This window comes from Mytilus californianus, unplaced genomic scaffold, assembly GCF_021869535.1.
Source record: "Mytilus californianus isolate M0D057914Y unplaced genomic scaffold, xbMytCali1.0.p SCAF_2, whole genome shotgun sequence".
Classification (NCBI taxonomy): Eukaryota; Metazoa; Mollusca; class Bivalvia; order Mytilida; family Mytilidae; genus Mytilus; species Mytilus californianus.
Window position 1 is genome coordinate 109,999,099 of NW_026262668.1, and position 13,959 is coordinate 110,013,057.

The window sequence follows — 13,959 nt, forward strand, 5'->3', positions numbered from 1 at the left end:
TGTGTCACAGTGGACCCCAAACATCTACTTGGATAAGAAATATAGCTCTAAATACTTTCACACAGGTACATTGACATTAAGCTACTGTTCTATGAGGAGTTTTTACTAAGTGTTGACGGATGAACAATACACAAAACCGTCATCTAAGAGTTGGGTGCCTTTCCTTCTGTGACTGAATTTTATTGTCTGTTCTTTAATGTAGGACATATATAATGTTAATCTATTGATCGAGATTTTAAAGAGGGAGGATCCAGAATAAAAATAAGAGTGTACACGCTGAAATGTCTCGCCTGCTTTGCTTATCATAATGGAACGTATGTTGAAAGTCTGTAATATGAAGGTTTAACTTCAAGTAACACAAAATCTCAACATAATCAATGATCCATTTAAATGAGGTCAAGGTCAGAGGAACAATTGCAGAAAGACATGTTTGTTCACCTTAAAATCATACCATAAACCAAATATAGCTAGCCTATTGCGTTATAGCATCTGAGAAATAGATCCAATTACGAAAGCTGAACATTGACCAATGAACCAAACGAGGTCAAGGTCAGATGAACCCAGCCAGACAGACATGTTCACCTTACACAAAATATAATTTACCTATTGCTTATAGTACCTGATAAAACTGAGACTGTTATGTGTTATAGAAGTCTCAGGATAAACTATAAATAACAAAATATGAAAACTTAACATTGACTAATGAACCACGGAAATGAGGTCAAGTCATATGAAACTTGTTAGACCGTGAGACATGTTCACCTTATAATCCTCCCAGACACCAAATATAGTATCTGAGAAGTCAACCAAACCACGAAAACTTAACATTGTCCAATGAACCATGCAAAAAGGTCAAGGTCAGATGAAACATGCCAAACAGACATGTACACCATACACCAAATACAGCTGATCTATTGCTTAAAGTATATGAGAAGCCGACCAAACCACTAGAACTTAACATTGAGCAATGAACCATGAAAATGAGGTAAAGGTCAGATTAAACCTGCCAGTCGGATATGCACACCTTACAATCATTCCATACATAATTTTAGTTTCTTGTGTACAATTTGGAGTTTAGTATGGCGTTCATTATCACTGAACTAGTATATATATTTGTTTAGGGGCCAGCTGAAGGACGCCTCCGGGTGCGGGAATTTCTCGCTGCATTGAAGACCTGTTGGTGGCCTTCTGCTGTTGTCTGTTCTGTGGTCGGGTTGTTGTCTCTTTGACACATTCCCCATTTCCATTCTCAATTTTACCAAATATAGTTGACCTGTTGCTTATAGTATCTGAGATACGGAATTATTCTCGAAAACTTAACCTTGATCACTGATGCATGAAATGAGGTCGAGGTGAGGTGAACTCTCTCTGACGGATATGTAGACACTGCAAGGATCCCATTTACCAAATATAGTTATCCTATTACTCATAATAAGTGAGTATTACACATGACAAAAAAACTATAGAAAAATTTCACGAGACAGAAACTTAGTAACATAAGGCATTGTCATGTCTCACATTCTGTGACAACGAGACTAAAACTAGTTTACCAAAACTAGAACTAATAAATGTCTAAATTTAAACATTGCCACATTTTAAGTGCATGGCCCAAGTCAGGAATCAGTGTCATGGAATAAAAGTTCCTTTATAAGAAATATTTTGAAATAATTTATCCTCTAGAAGACATATAAGAGTATATGTTCCAAACGGAACAAAGGGTATAGAATATTTGTCGCAACAGAAACATATAGTCTAGCATACCTGCCAACCTCTGAAACCTTCAAAGAGGGAGATCTCCCGCTCAGCTATGACAGCTGAGGCAGAGATTTTTCGCGAACGACATTTTCAAGTTAAATATATGACCTGTTTACGTATTCATCTACACAACACCAATAAGAGTTAATAAATATACTGTATTTCTTCAATTCATGGTTATAATCTATACCAGAGAAATATATATATGTCTCTGTCTACACAAGGTGTTTTCAATACCTCCAAGTCTCATAACTGTCTAGCATTGTTTATAATTAAAGAACCTTAGTGAGCGCGCTCACATACCCCACGTCCCCACATTGTCACTGGAGAAATAAAATAACAGTAAGAAAAAAAAATGAATCATAATTTCCTGTCGATATGCACATCTACGTAGTATGTCCTTATTATCTACAAAGATTCATGAAATTCTGTTGTGTGGTTTTGGAGGAGTTGCGATGACAAACTGTTGCAGTAGTATATTGAAGCAAATAAGTTCAAAGGGGCATAACTCTAGAAAAAAAAATGAATCGTAATTTCCTGTCGATATGCACATCTACATAGTATGTCCTTATTATCTAAAAATGTTTCACGAAATTCTGTTGTCTGGTTTGAGAGGAGTTGCGATGACAACTGTTGCAGTGGTAAAATGAAGCAAATAAGTTCAAAGGGGCGTCACTCCTAGAAAAAAAATTGAATCGTAATTTCCTGTCGATATGCACATCTACGTAGTATGTCCTTATTATCTGAAAAGGTTTCATAAAATTCTGTTGTGTGGTTTGAGAGGAGTTGCGATGACAAGAATCAGGACTGACGGACTGACGGACAGACAGACAGACGGGTCAAAAACATTATACCCTCCGCAACTCGTTGCGTGGGGGTATAACAAGTTTCCAGAGAACTTCTGTGAGGAGGAACAAATATATGTAAACATCTCATCAGTAGTTGTCATATGTCATTTCTTAATGTTTTAGATTATTTTGAGAATCTAATATAAATGGTAGATCTTTTAATTTTTCAACTAAATTTATTCACAACATTAACATATACAGACTCAGGATGGATCTATTTTTCTTCATTATCATTCCTTCGACATTGTGCAAATGTTTTTTTATTCCTTTAAGGTCTCTTTGATGCGTGTTCGTAAACCTAAAAATATTACCAAATACAGCAAACTTGTTGTCTTTAGTATCTAGTGAGACTTATAGATTTGTCTATTGGTCACAGGTATTCAACAGTTCATTTAATCAGACGGAATTCTAAAAATAAATTTTCGCCAGTTATTATGACAAAATCACAATTCTTGATAACCAATGCGTTGATCATGCTGGAAACAACAATACTGGAAACACGAAACTTATATGTATTTATATTTGGAGCTAAATATCAGCAGTCAAAGCGCCATTTGACAAAGTCGGCCGAATGACATAGCTAGCATCTGTAAATTTATATATTTTTAGAGCATATTTTCACAAGACCAAAAGTGAAGATTTTCCGACTCATGCAAATTTTTGCACCAACTCCTGAAACATCAAATAGCATTCTAAAGTAACTGATATATGTTTAATTCAATGGACACATACTTAATCCGGAAAACTATAAGCTAACCATTTGAACATTTAATTGAGCTCAATGCCATATGACATATCAGGAGACAGTTTAGTTTTTACAGGAAATTTGAACTGCCACTCAAGAAGGGCTTTATACTGGCTTGTGGCAGAAATTTTGTCTAGCAATAAGTTACTTACAGGCCCCTAAAAGCATTATTCTAGTTTCTTTTACGTGCAGAAGGCTAGAAATTCTCCCAACCCAGGACTTTAACATCCTCATCCCAACAGAACATGACAGTGTATTAATTCTTTCCATACAGCCATGCAGACACCTCCTTCAGAACCTCAGTACACCTGTATCCCAAACCTCCTTTTGTTTGCATGTCAGACCAGAGACGTCTTCAATTGCACAGTATTGCGCAATAGCACAGTATTGTACAATAGCACAGTATTGGGCAAAAGCAAGAAATCTTCAATTGCACAGTATTGCACAATAGCAAGAAATCTTCAATTGCACAGTATTGTGCAATATCACATTATTGCGCAATATCAAGAAATCTTCAATTGCACAGTATTACACAATAGCAAGAAATCTTTAACTGCACAGTATTTCGCAATAGCAAGAAATCTTCAATTGCACAGTATTGCGCAATAGCAAAAAATCTTCAATTGAACAGTATTGTGCAACAACACAGTATTGCACAATAGCAAGAAATCTTCAATTGCACAGTATTGCACAATAGCCAGAAATCTTCAATTGCACAGTATTGCGCAATAGCAAGAAATCTTCCATTGAAAACAAATACAAATGCTTTAACCAATTTCAATAGGATTAATTAAGTCTTTAAGTTTTGGGGGTTCTAACCTTGTATAATTTTTTTGGGATATTGGGCCCCATTTTTAAATTGGTCTACATTGAGGTCAAAAGGGTCCAAGATTAAACTTTGTTTGATTTTCATCAAAAACTGAATTATTGCGGCTGTATGATTTGCTAAATCTTATTGTGCATTTAGATTCATATTTTGGGCCCCGTTTTCAAATTAGTTCATGTTAAGATTTGAAGGGTCCAAAATAAAACTTTGTTTGATTTCAACTAAAATTAAATTATTGGTGTTTTTTTATATGCTGAATCTAACCATGTTGCAAGATTTTAGATATCAGACCATTCTAGATAAATTAAATGTCCCATTTCAAATTGTTAAGATCTTTGACCACATTTATTTTGTGTCAGAAACCTATATTATGTCAAAAATTTGATCACAATCCAAATTCAGACAGTATCAAGCTTGAATATTGTGTCCAAACTTGCCCCAACTGTTCAGGGTTCGACCTCTGCGGTCGTATCGGACTGCGCTCAGCAATGCATTTTATTAAAGTCAGAGAATAAGAAAGTTTTGCAATTCTTTCTTTCTGCATGTTTTATTTACAAACATGGATACCTTGCAATGATCTTATATACCTAATACAGTCCTATTTCTCATAAAATCTTTGAAAAATCACAAAAAACTTTACAATTTTTTAATAGTCATTGAACAAGGTCATGAACAAGAATGTGTCCATAGTACACGGATGCCCCACTCACACTATCATTTTCTATACTCAGTGGACCGTGAAATTGGAGTCAAAACTCTAATTTGGCATTAAAAATTAGAAAGATTATATCATAGGGAACATGTGTACTAAGTTTCAAGTTGATTGGACTTCAATTTCAGCAAAAAACTACCTTGACCAAAAACTTTGAACCTGAAGCGACCATAAACTTTAACCTGAAGCGGGACAGACGGACGGACGGACAGACAGACAGACAGACGAACGGACACACAGACCGAAAAACATAATGCCCCTTGGTGGGGCATAAAAATACTATTTTTGTCTATTGGGGAAAGTGGTAAAAAGGAAAATATGGTGTTTATAAATTTATTCAAACAACAATGTGATCACAATGAATTTGGGTTTATTGCACAAATGATTGATAGGAATGACAATTACACCAAACCAATGACAGCATTCTAAAACATATTGCACAAATGCTCAAAAAAAAGAAGAAAATAAAACGTTATTGCACAAAAGCATGGAAAAGACAAGAAAATATTAACACATTATTGCACAATGAATAGAAAATACAGGAAAACACAGTATATTATTGCACAAATGCATAGACAATACAGAAAAAAATGAATACACTATTGCACAAATGCTAGAGTACAAAAATAAAATATAACATCTAACTGCATTGTCATCAGGTCTTAAGGCCACATTGCTTGATTTCTTATTGGTTTATAAATGTTCAATAAAGAAAAATAGCTGACCAGTCAGTAAAAAAAATAAAAAAATATCAATTAACAGCATACCAAAACTGGTGAAAATTACTTCAATTACAACTGAAGTTTACATGTGCATATTTATTTACAAGCAATGCGTAAATATGATCAATTAGTTTTTATTGGAGTCAAACATGTAAATCCTGTAAAAAAAAAAAACACAGGCAATAAAAGTGTATTTACTTGGCATCAAAAAACATATAAGGATGCGGCTAAGAAACAGGGAAAATGTGAGGATCTGCCAAGAATCATCCTGGTTTCGTACTGAAGCCTTACAACTTTTCAATTTGAAGTTGAATTAATGCAAACTCCCCTAAAAAGGCCTTTTAACTTTAATACCATGACATATTGAAAGTGATTTGATGAAAACACTTTAACAAAAAAAGGGAAACTGATTCAATGAAAATACTAAAATACTGAAATTGAAATAGCTACTGTTTTTTGCACTTGTTTAAAACATTTGATCTTATTTGAAGGGATAGATTAAAAAAAAAAACATACAATTATTTACAATTATTGACTTATTCATAAATCAAAGAATCTACCAACAATTTCACAAAAAAACTTACGAGAAAAAAAACTTATAAGTCATGAACATTTTATTATAACTTACGACCAATTTTAATTGTAAGATTTTTGTGAAAATGGCTCCTGTAATTTTGCCAGGGGAGATATCTTTTGAACAAATGGGATTAAAACCAGGGGTGATCATTTAATTGTATAATATGGCAAATCAATTTATTTTTTTTTAAATAGCAAGGAAAAAAAAATGGATACATCTATATTTCTTTCATTTTCGCTAGCCAAGGGTTACGATCCAACCCACTTCTCTTCGCCCTTAGCAGATTAAGACAATATTTGTGTATACAGGGTAGTGCCATCTAGCAACAGATAGAAGTCGCCCACTCCGACTATAATCTGCACATGGAAATTGTTAATATACATTTTCTGCATTTTCACATGATCATCTCAAAGATATTTTTATTCGATGCAGCTAGTTACAACTGTAACCAATGGAAATCATTAACTGGTGGATCCCAAATTCTGACTTAATCTAACAAGGATGAAGAGGAGCGGAGATGTATTTCTTTAAATTTAATGAAAAGTAATAGATTTTTTTCAAGTATTGTTTCCAAGAAAAATATTCAATTTTTAAAAGGCAACTTGTTTTTTTTTTTTAGAAATAATAATTTTCCACTTTGAGAGATTAATAAACTTTGAAATAATAAGTAGACGGATTAATATTTTTTAACTGAATTTTGAAAGTACATATAACTTTGTTTCAGGAAAATCTATTGGTCGCATGTATATACATTCCATCATCTTCTTTGACACTGTTTCATTGTAAGATGCAATATTCAGAACCCTTTTTTGATGCAAAATGTATAAGATGAAAACATCTCACCGATAAAAGGTAACGTACCAGACATTTGAAAGCATACTCTTAAACTCATTGAGCATTTAATACACTGAAAGCCTTGATTTCCCCTTCTATAATTAGACTTTTACCAAAAAAAAGGTGAAAGTCATTCAATGCAAATTTGTGTCGCAGTGGCCAAAAAATTCTGATGTCTGTCAAAATGAAACAAACTATTTACAAAATGATTCAAAACTGTTCTTCTTGTATTGTGCCCTATAAAACATACTCAGTCTTTGAATGTTCCTTCAATAACAAACACTTGTATATTGTACATATTCACAGGTAACATGACAAATAATTCAGCTTTGTACTGTCAGATCATGCATCTGCTTCACCAGTGTCACCACTACTATTGATGTTAACCTCTTCATTACCTTTAAAGTACAATGCATTGTCAAAACTGCCAGCACCACCACCACCAGCAGATGGATTACGTTTCTTATAGAACAGCATGCCTACCACTGCAACCACACCTAACACTACAATAACAGTGATTAAAACCCCTACTAAACCTCCACCTGACAACCCAGTCTTATTACCTACAATGGAACAAATATATATATAAATAACTTGTATACAAATCAAAACAAGAAAATCTGAGTTTTAATTATTTAAGATAGTTTGAGAAGAAAGAAGAAGTAATTAGAAAGATTTTAATGAGATAATAGGATACCTTCCAACACACAAGATATAGGAAGGAAATACCCTTTTTCTGAAAAAAATGTTAAATATTCTTTTTGGGACCTGTCACATGAGAGGTCAAAATCTCCTTCTTTGAAAAAAACATTACCCTATATCACCCCCTTTCATCATTTAAGTGAATTTGATTATAGTGTTTTGTGATTGATTTTCACGGAAATGCAAAACCAATTCTAAGTTGCATAGTAAAAAGACAAGCCATCTCATCAAGAATTTTGTTTTAACTGATTAAATGTTTGTATAGATGATTAAATTTAATCTTTTTGTGCATAAATATACAAATACTAAGTATCTGAATACAAAATTTTGAATTAAAAAAGGTCTTCACACATAATCTTCCCCCTTATGGTTTTGGAAAGAGGGAGGTTGGCAGGTATGTAATTGAAACATAGATGACATATAACTGTTCTTACTGTAACAATCAGCAAAATCTACATAGATCTAGATGACCTCTGGTAGTGTTGACCAATCACGCATAAAATGACTAAGTACATCATTCTCCTGTTACAGCAGGGTTTGTGTAGCTCTATCTCTAATTTATGGACTTTTTTTGCATCTTATTTTGTTCATTGGGTCCACAATGTTGTCTATCCTTCTTCTACATATAATTTTCTACTGCCCTTTGGTATTTTCTTACTTCTTTTTTTGTGTTAAAGGAAAATTTCTCTAATTCTTAGCCAATTTATTCTTTCCCCAACAAGTTAATCATTTTTAATGAAATCTTTTCCACCAGATAAAGCAAGCCACAAAATCTAAGTCTTAAGTAAAATACTAAGTAACAAATGGGTGCTACTTACTTAAAACTCTTGTCTGAGCTTGATTTTTGGGACCATTTATAAATCCAGTTGGCTGTACATATGGCACGTTATTCTTATTTGGTGCAGGTGTAGTTCTTGAGGAAAACACATTGGGAAATGTTGGAAAAGTTACGACACCTTTTGGTGTAGTTGCTGGACCAACAATAGGCTTTGTTGCCGGACCAATATTAGGTTGAGTCACTGGACCAACGTTTGGCGGTGTAACTGGAGCTAGAGTGGTTACAGGTACTGTTCCAGCTCCAAGTACTGCAAAAAAAAAAACAAACAACCCATAAATCATAGACATAGTTATATAATCACATCAATATTTGTAATATAATCAGCATATAATTTTCTTCCAAAAACTGTCACAAATTGGTGCATCAAATATAATGTCTTATGTATAATTAACAGACTCAAGTTCACTCAAATGTGTTTTATAGCTTGCTTGCTTTGATTTATGCATGTTGCCTATCTATTATATTATGCATGTGTTTTATTTATATGTGTGCTGTGTATTCTGTCAAATGTGCTTATAATTTGTTATTTTTAATATCTAGTCATTCGAACAATTATCACAGTATTCACAGCTTTTCATCTGGGACAAACTAAAAATGTTTTATAAATATATTTCATTTGTTTATCAGTTGTGATTTCATATAAGCAGAACCATGGCTTGTTTCATAGACAAACTCCCATTTTGATTTTGATAATTTCCTTACTTGCTGTTCCATAGGGATTTTAAACCTTTAAATATTGAGAATTAGATCCAAATTTCAGGATTACACAAATTTACTTTATTGGATCATATATATAAAATGTTTACTCTATGTTTCGATTCCTAAAGAAAAGCTTTATTTCAAATCATATGATTTCATATATATCAATACCATTGTCTTTCCAGAGTTAAAGATGTTCAGTGGTTGTCGTTTGTTGATGTGGTTCATAAGTGTTTCTTGTTTTTTATATAGAATAGACCTTTGGTTTTCCTGTGTTGAATGGTTTTACACTAGTCATTTTTGGGGCCCTTTATAGCTTGCTGTTTCGGTGTGAGCCAAGGCTCCGTGTTGAAGGCCGTACATTGACCTATAATGGTTTACTTTTACAAATTGTGACTTGGATGGAGAGTTGTCTCATTGGCACTCATACCACATCTTCTTATATCTATTAAAGGAATTTATTTGTCAAAATACAATGTATAGACAATTTCTGGTGTGTACTAAGCGAAGTACCTTTTTTTTTAATCTAATCCATTTAAATTTTATAACAGTTTATAAGCTGTAAATAATTCCTCATATTATTTTTTTTATACATTTTTTTGTTCTCAATATGCTTGACGACAGATATTTATTGGACTTCAAGGAATAAAATATCGACAACAAGCGTACCATGCTCTCATTGTACATATGGTGGACCATAAGCATACCATGCTGTCCTTGTACAGCAGTTCATTTATCTATGTTTTTTGGTCTTCTGTAATGTCTAATTGTTACATAGAATTTATGAGTAAACGGAAAAAATAAAAGGGAAATGAAAATGATTGAGATGGATTAAATGGAAAGAAAAATTCTCAAACACAGAATCAAAAATTCTTTCACATAAGGGAGTACAAGTATTGTCCTTCACAAACCAAAGATCTGCTACAATGACTATCACTTACATGCTCTGCCTTTACAAACAAATGATTTTTTCTGGTCACAGGCAATATCATTCCATTTCCCACTGTCTCTGTACATTTCTACACATTCTTCCTTGGTAGCATTGACAGGATCTGATGGTTCACCAGTGTTCCAATTAGTGAAGCTTAAAGCTGTAGTGTCTGCCCACATAAAACCACCTACAATTTCAATGACAAAGTAAACTGATAAAACTTAAAGATACCTGAAGGAACAAAGATTTAAAATCAAAAACAACATGTGTTGTCTAAGTTGTCTTAGCACATGACCCTTAACTGCCACAGTGATGAAAATAATAGACTTGTGCTAGGAGCCATCTTAAACTTCCAGTGAGATGAGATTTTTTTGCTCCATGTTGAAGGCCTCAATGAGACTTTGAGATGAAGCAGGGCTTTCAATAACTTTTCAATGAACAGGCTGTTTAATTTGAAGTGGCTGATCAAAAAGTGGGGGTCAGGGGGGGCTTGCCCCCCAAAAATTTGTTTTGAACTTACATTGAAAATGGTGCACTCTGAGGCATTTTCAAGCTATTTACAAGTACATAAAAAATGGGGTTTCATAAGAATGTTATCTTTTTTTTTAGCTTGTAAGGTCAATCTTGTGATATTGCGTATTAAAATAAGACAAATAAAAATATATCAAAAATAATCTTAATTGTTATTGTATTGCCAGATTTCGCAAAAAGTAAGAAAGCAACGGAGGGTCAGCATAAACTATTAATACCAAGACTCCGTGTTAAAGGCCTTACTTTGACCTATAATGGTTTACTTTTACAAATTGTGACTTGGATGGAGAGTTGTCTCATTGGCACTCATACCACATCTTCTTATATTTATGTAAAGACCTACATGTATATATGTCATCTGCAAAATCTGACAATTTCAGTTTTGATCCAGAAAAGAAATATTATTTTCATGTGTTCTATATTTCAATAAAAACATGCAAACCTGGGAAAGGACATATATGCTGAATCGGGAAAATGTCCACCCCTTCTTAGCCAGCACTTTTAACAAAAGCTTCCATTCGAGATAGGTTAATGTAAAAAAAATTCAAACTGAGGTAGGACCCATCCTAACATTGGTACTTTTTTCAACGAGTGGGCTAATGGTCAGCAAGGGGAAAATTATAACTGAAAAAAATAAAGAGAGCCTTTTCCCTAGCCTTGGCACTTACCCTCCTACCTACTTTTTCAGTAAAACTTGAGGGGACAGCCAAAGGTCCAACTATAAATAAAAAATGGGAAGCCTTCCTCCTATCCTAGGCTTCTGTGATGGCCCCATCCACAACAAATGGGCAATGATAAAACTGGAACTATCTACTACAAACTGAAGAGAAAAGGTAAAAAAAAAAATTGCCAGCACCCCTCCTAGCCTAGGCACTATTTTCAACCCTCTTCCCTTCCCAAGAGTTAAAGGGTGGTAATAATGAAATACTTGTTACATTATAAAAAGGGCATAGACGGCAAGCTTGGGCAGGCCTCATTTATATAAACATGAGACTGTACAGAACTTCTAAGGCTTCTTTGAACTTTAATAACTTCAATAAAAAGTTTTACCTGTAAATGGTTCCAATGATTTTGTCTTTTTGCTGGTAAAGAAATCATTTACTTTTGGTCTTTCATTTCATTCAGTTTCATTTAATTTATTGACATGCAATTTAAAAAATTGCCTTCTAAAACTTTTTAATTTTGGTTTCTCATGAGTTATCCATTGATAACATACGTTTTTATTTCGATATCTCTCTTGATTTTACCATTGACAATCTTGATCATTCAAGCGATTGATTGAAGATTGTATTTGAATGCAGGCAAACGTCTTACTGACGCCGATTTTAAGTTTACTTTCAGTCAGACAAAATGGTCCAGTCGGTTATAAAAAGCCATCGTTTTTGAAAAATCTATGAAACTAAAAACTCCATGAGACAAAAGGTTAATAAAACTTTGTTTTTATTTGATTCTCTTCAAAATTATTTTTTGTTTAAGCATTTGAACCGGCGATTTCCGTCTTTTGAAACCGCGACATTCCGCCGGGTGCCGACTCTTAATGAAAACCCTGGATGAAGAACAGCAATAAAAGCGCTGTTCCTTTGCTTTTTATGTTTTTTGCTGTACATAGTCTGATTTTGTGTCATGGATGGATACCCCATATCCTTTCTTTTCTATTTTTTTTGTGATAAATTCTAAATTTATGGTGCATGTCAAATCTTTAAATATTAAAAATACACCACCAACTAGAAAAACTTACATGCCAGCAAGAGCCCTTCTTGGACATTTTGTGTGAGGCACAGAAACAAATAAGTGACCTCTAATGTAAACTTACACAGAAATAAGTTAACCACAAATAGAAAGTAACATTAGAATATTTATTTTAGCCTGGATAATGACTTACTTAAAAAGCAGCTCCATGCACAGATAGACAATTTTTTAATCTTTTACATTCCAGATAAGAACTTTTAAGAATAAATTAGAGAAGTATGAAAAGTAGGTCAAACTGATCTAAGTTAGTCAGAACAAGTATTTCATTAGGTGCATCAACAAATGATTTAAAGATGAAGTAATGCGTAATAAACGGAAAACATTAACCCCTTATGAGTAAAAATAAACATAATGTTGACCAACATTCAATATGATAAATAGCTTCATTACATGACATGCATGCATGAAATATATCATCTGATTGCTGATAGAGCAAATGAGAACAATGCTTACTGTATATTCCTTTTGTGAGGCCAACCCAGATATTTTGTGCTGTATGTTGTCCAGTAGGTGACCTAGCATTCAACATAACCATCCAAACATAACTCTGGTCATCTGTAGAAGTGATACTGACAAGATCCATCAAGCGTTTATTACATGTAAATCTAGCTGTTGGCCAGTCCAAGTATGTAAATGGACTAAAGTAGTAGCAGTAGTCTCCTCGAATTGTCTCATCACGGTTACGGCAATGCCCTGGCGGTGCCTGTGTTGGAGCAGGAGGCTGAGCTATAATTACAAGACAATATAAGCCTGCAATCCACTTAAAAATATATTTGAAAAAAAATCATACTGTTGATAATTCATTCACTGTTTGAAATTGTATCAAAAATGCATTATTTTTTTAACATACAATTTCTTCTCAAAATATGTTCTTCTTCCAATAAGTTTTGTTGGTTAGTTTTCAAAAGACAGTATTATGAAACACCATATCACTTGCAAATCAAAGTCATTCTGCTTGATGCGCTTACATGCAATAATATTCAGATTTAACCAAAAATCCCCATAACTCCTGCAAAAATCATTAAATCAAAATGGAAGTATAGTATGATCAATAACACTTGATGACTAGCTATCAACTCTTACAAATAATAAAGCTGCTGGACAAAAAGTCTCAGGAAAATCATAATGTTATATAGGACAAAAAAGGTCAAAAACTACTGTCAACACTTTCAGATAAAATGCAGGTATATTATGGTCAAAACAATCTCATAAGTATGAAAACTTTTGCACATATTGTTTCAGAGTAGGCACTCACAAAGCTTTATTCTGCTACAATAGGTAAAATAGAGTGCACACACTGAGATGTCTTGTCTGCTTTATTGATCATGATTCACACAATAATAATCAATAATCTATAAAAATGAGGGCAAGGTGACATACCCTTTCCAGACAAACATGAACGCCTAACAACCATTCCATACACCAAATATAGTTGACCTTTTGCTTATAGTGTCTGAGAAAAAGACCACATCACAAAAACCTAACATTTT

The 13,959-nt window shown here is 33.5% G+C and overlaps 1 protein-coding gene across 1 annotated transcript in view; it reads right to left on the bottom strand.

The window, feature by feature from the left end:
* Positions 1-5,205: 5,205 nt before the first annotated feature.
* Positions 5,206-13,959, bottom strand: part of LOC127728566 (macrophage mannose receptor 1-like) — a 121,824-nt gene continuing 113,070 nt past the window's right edge. The window contains exons 39-42 of the mRNA XM_052236033.1: positions 12,923-13,195; positions 10,200-10,376; positions 8,540-8,806; positions 5,206-7,582 (exon numbers count right to left, since the gene is read on the bottom strand). Of these exons, the coding sequence (XP_052091993.1) occupies positions 7,362-7,582; positions 8,540-8,806; positions 10,200-10,376; positions 12,923-13,195 (938 nt within the window). The 3' untranslated portion in view covers positions 5,206-7,361. The remainder of the gene's footprint in view (positions 7,583-8,539; positions 8,807-10,199; positions 10,377-12,922; positions 13,196-13,959) is intronic.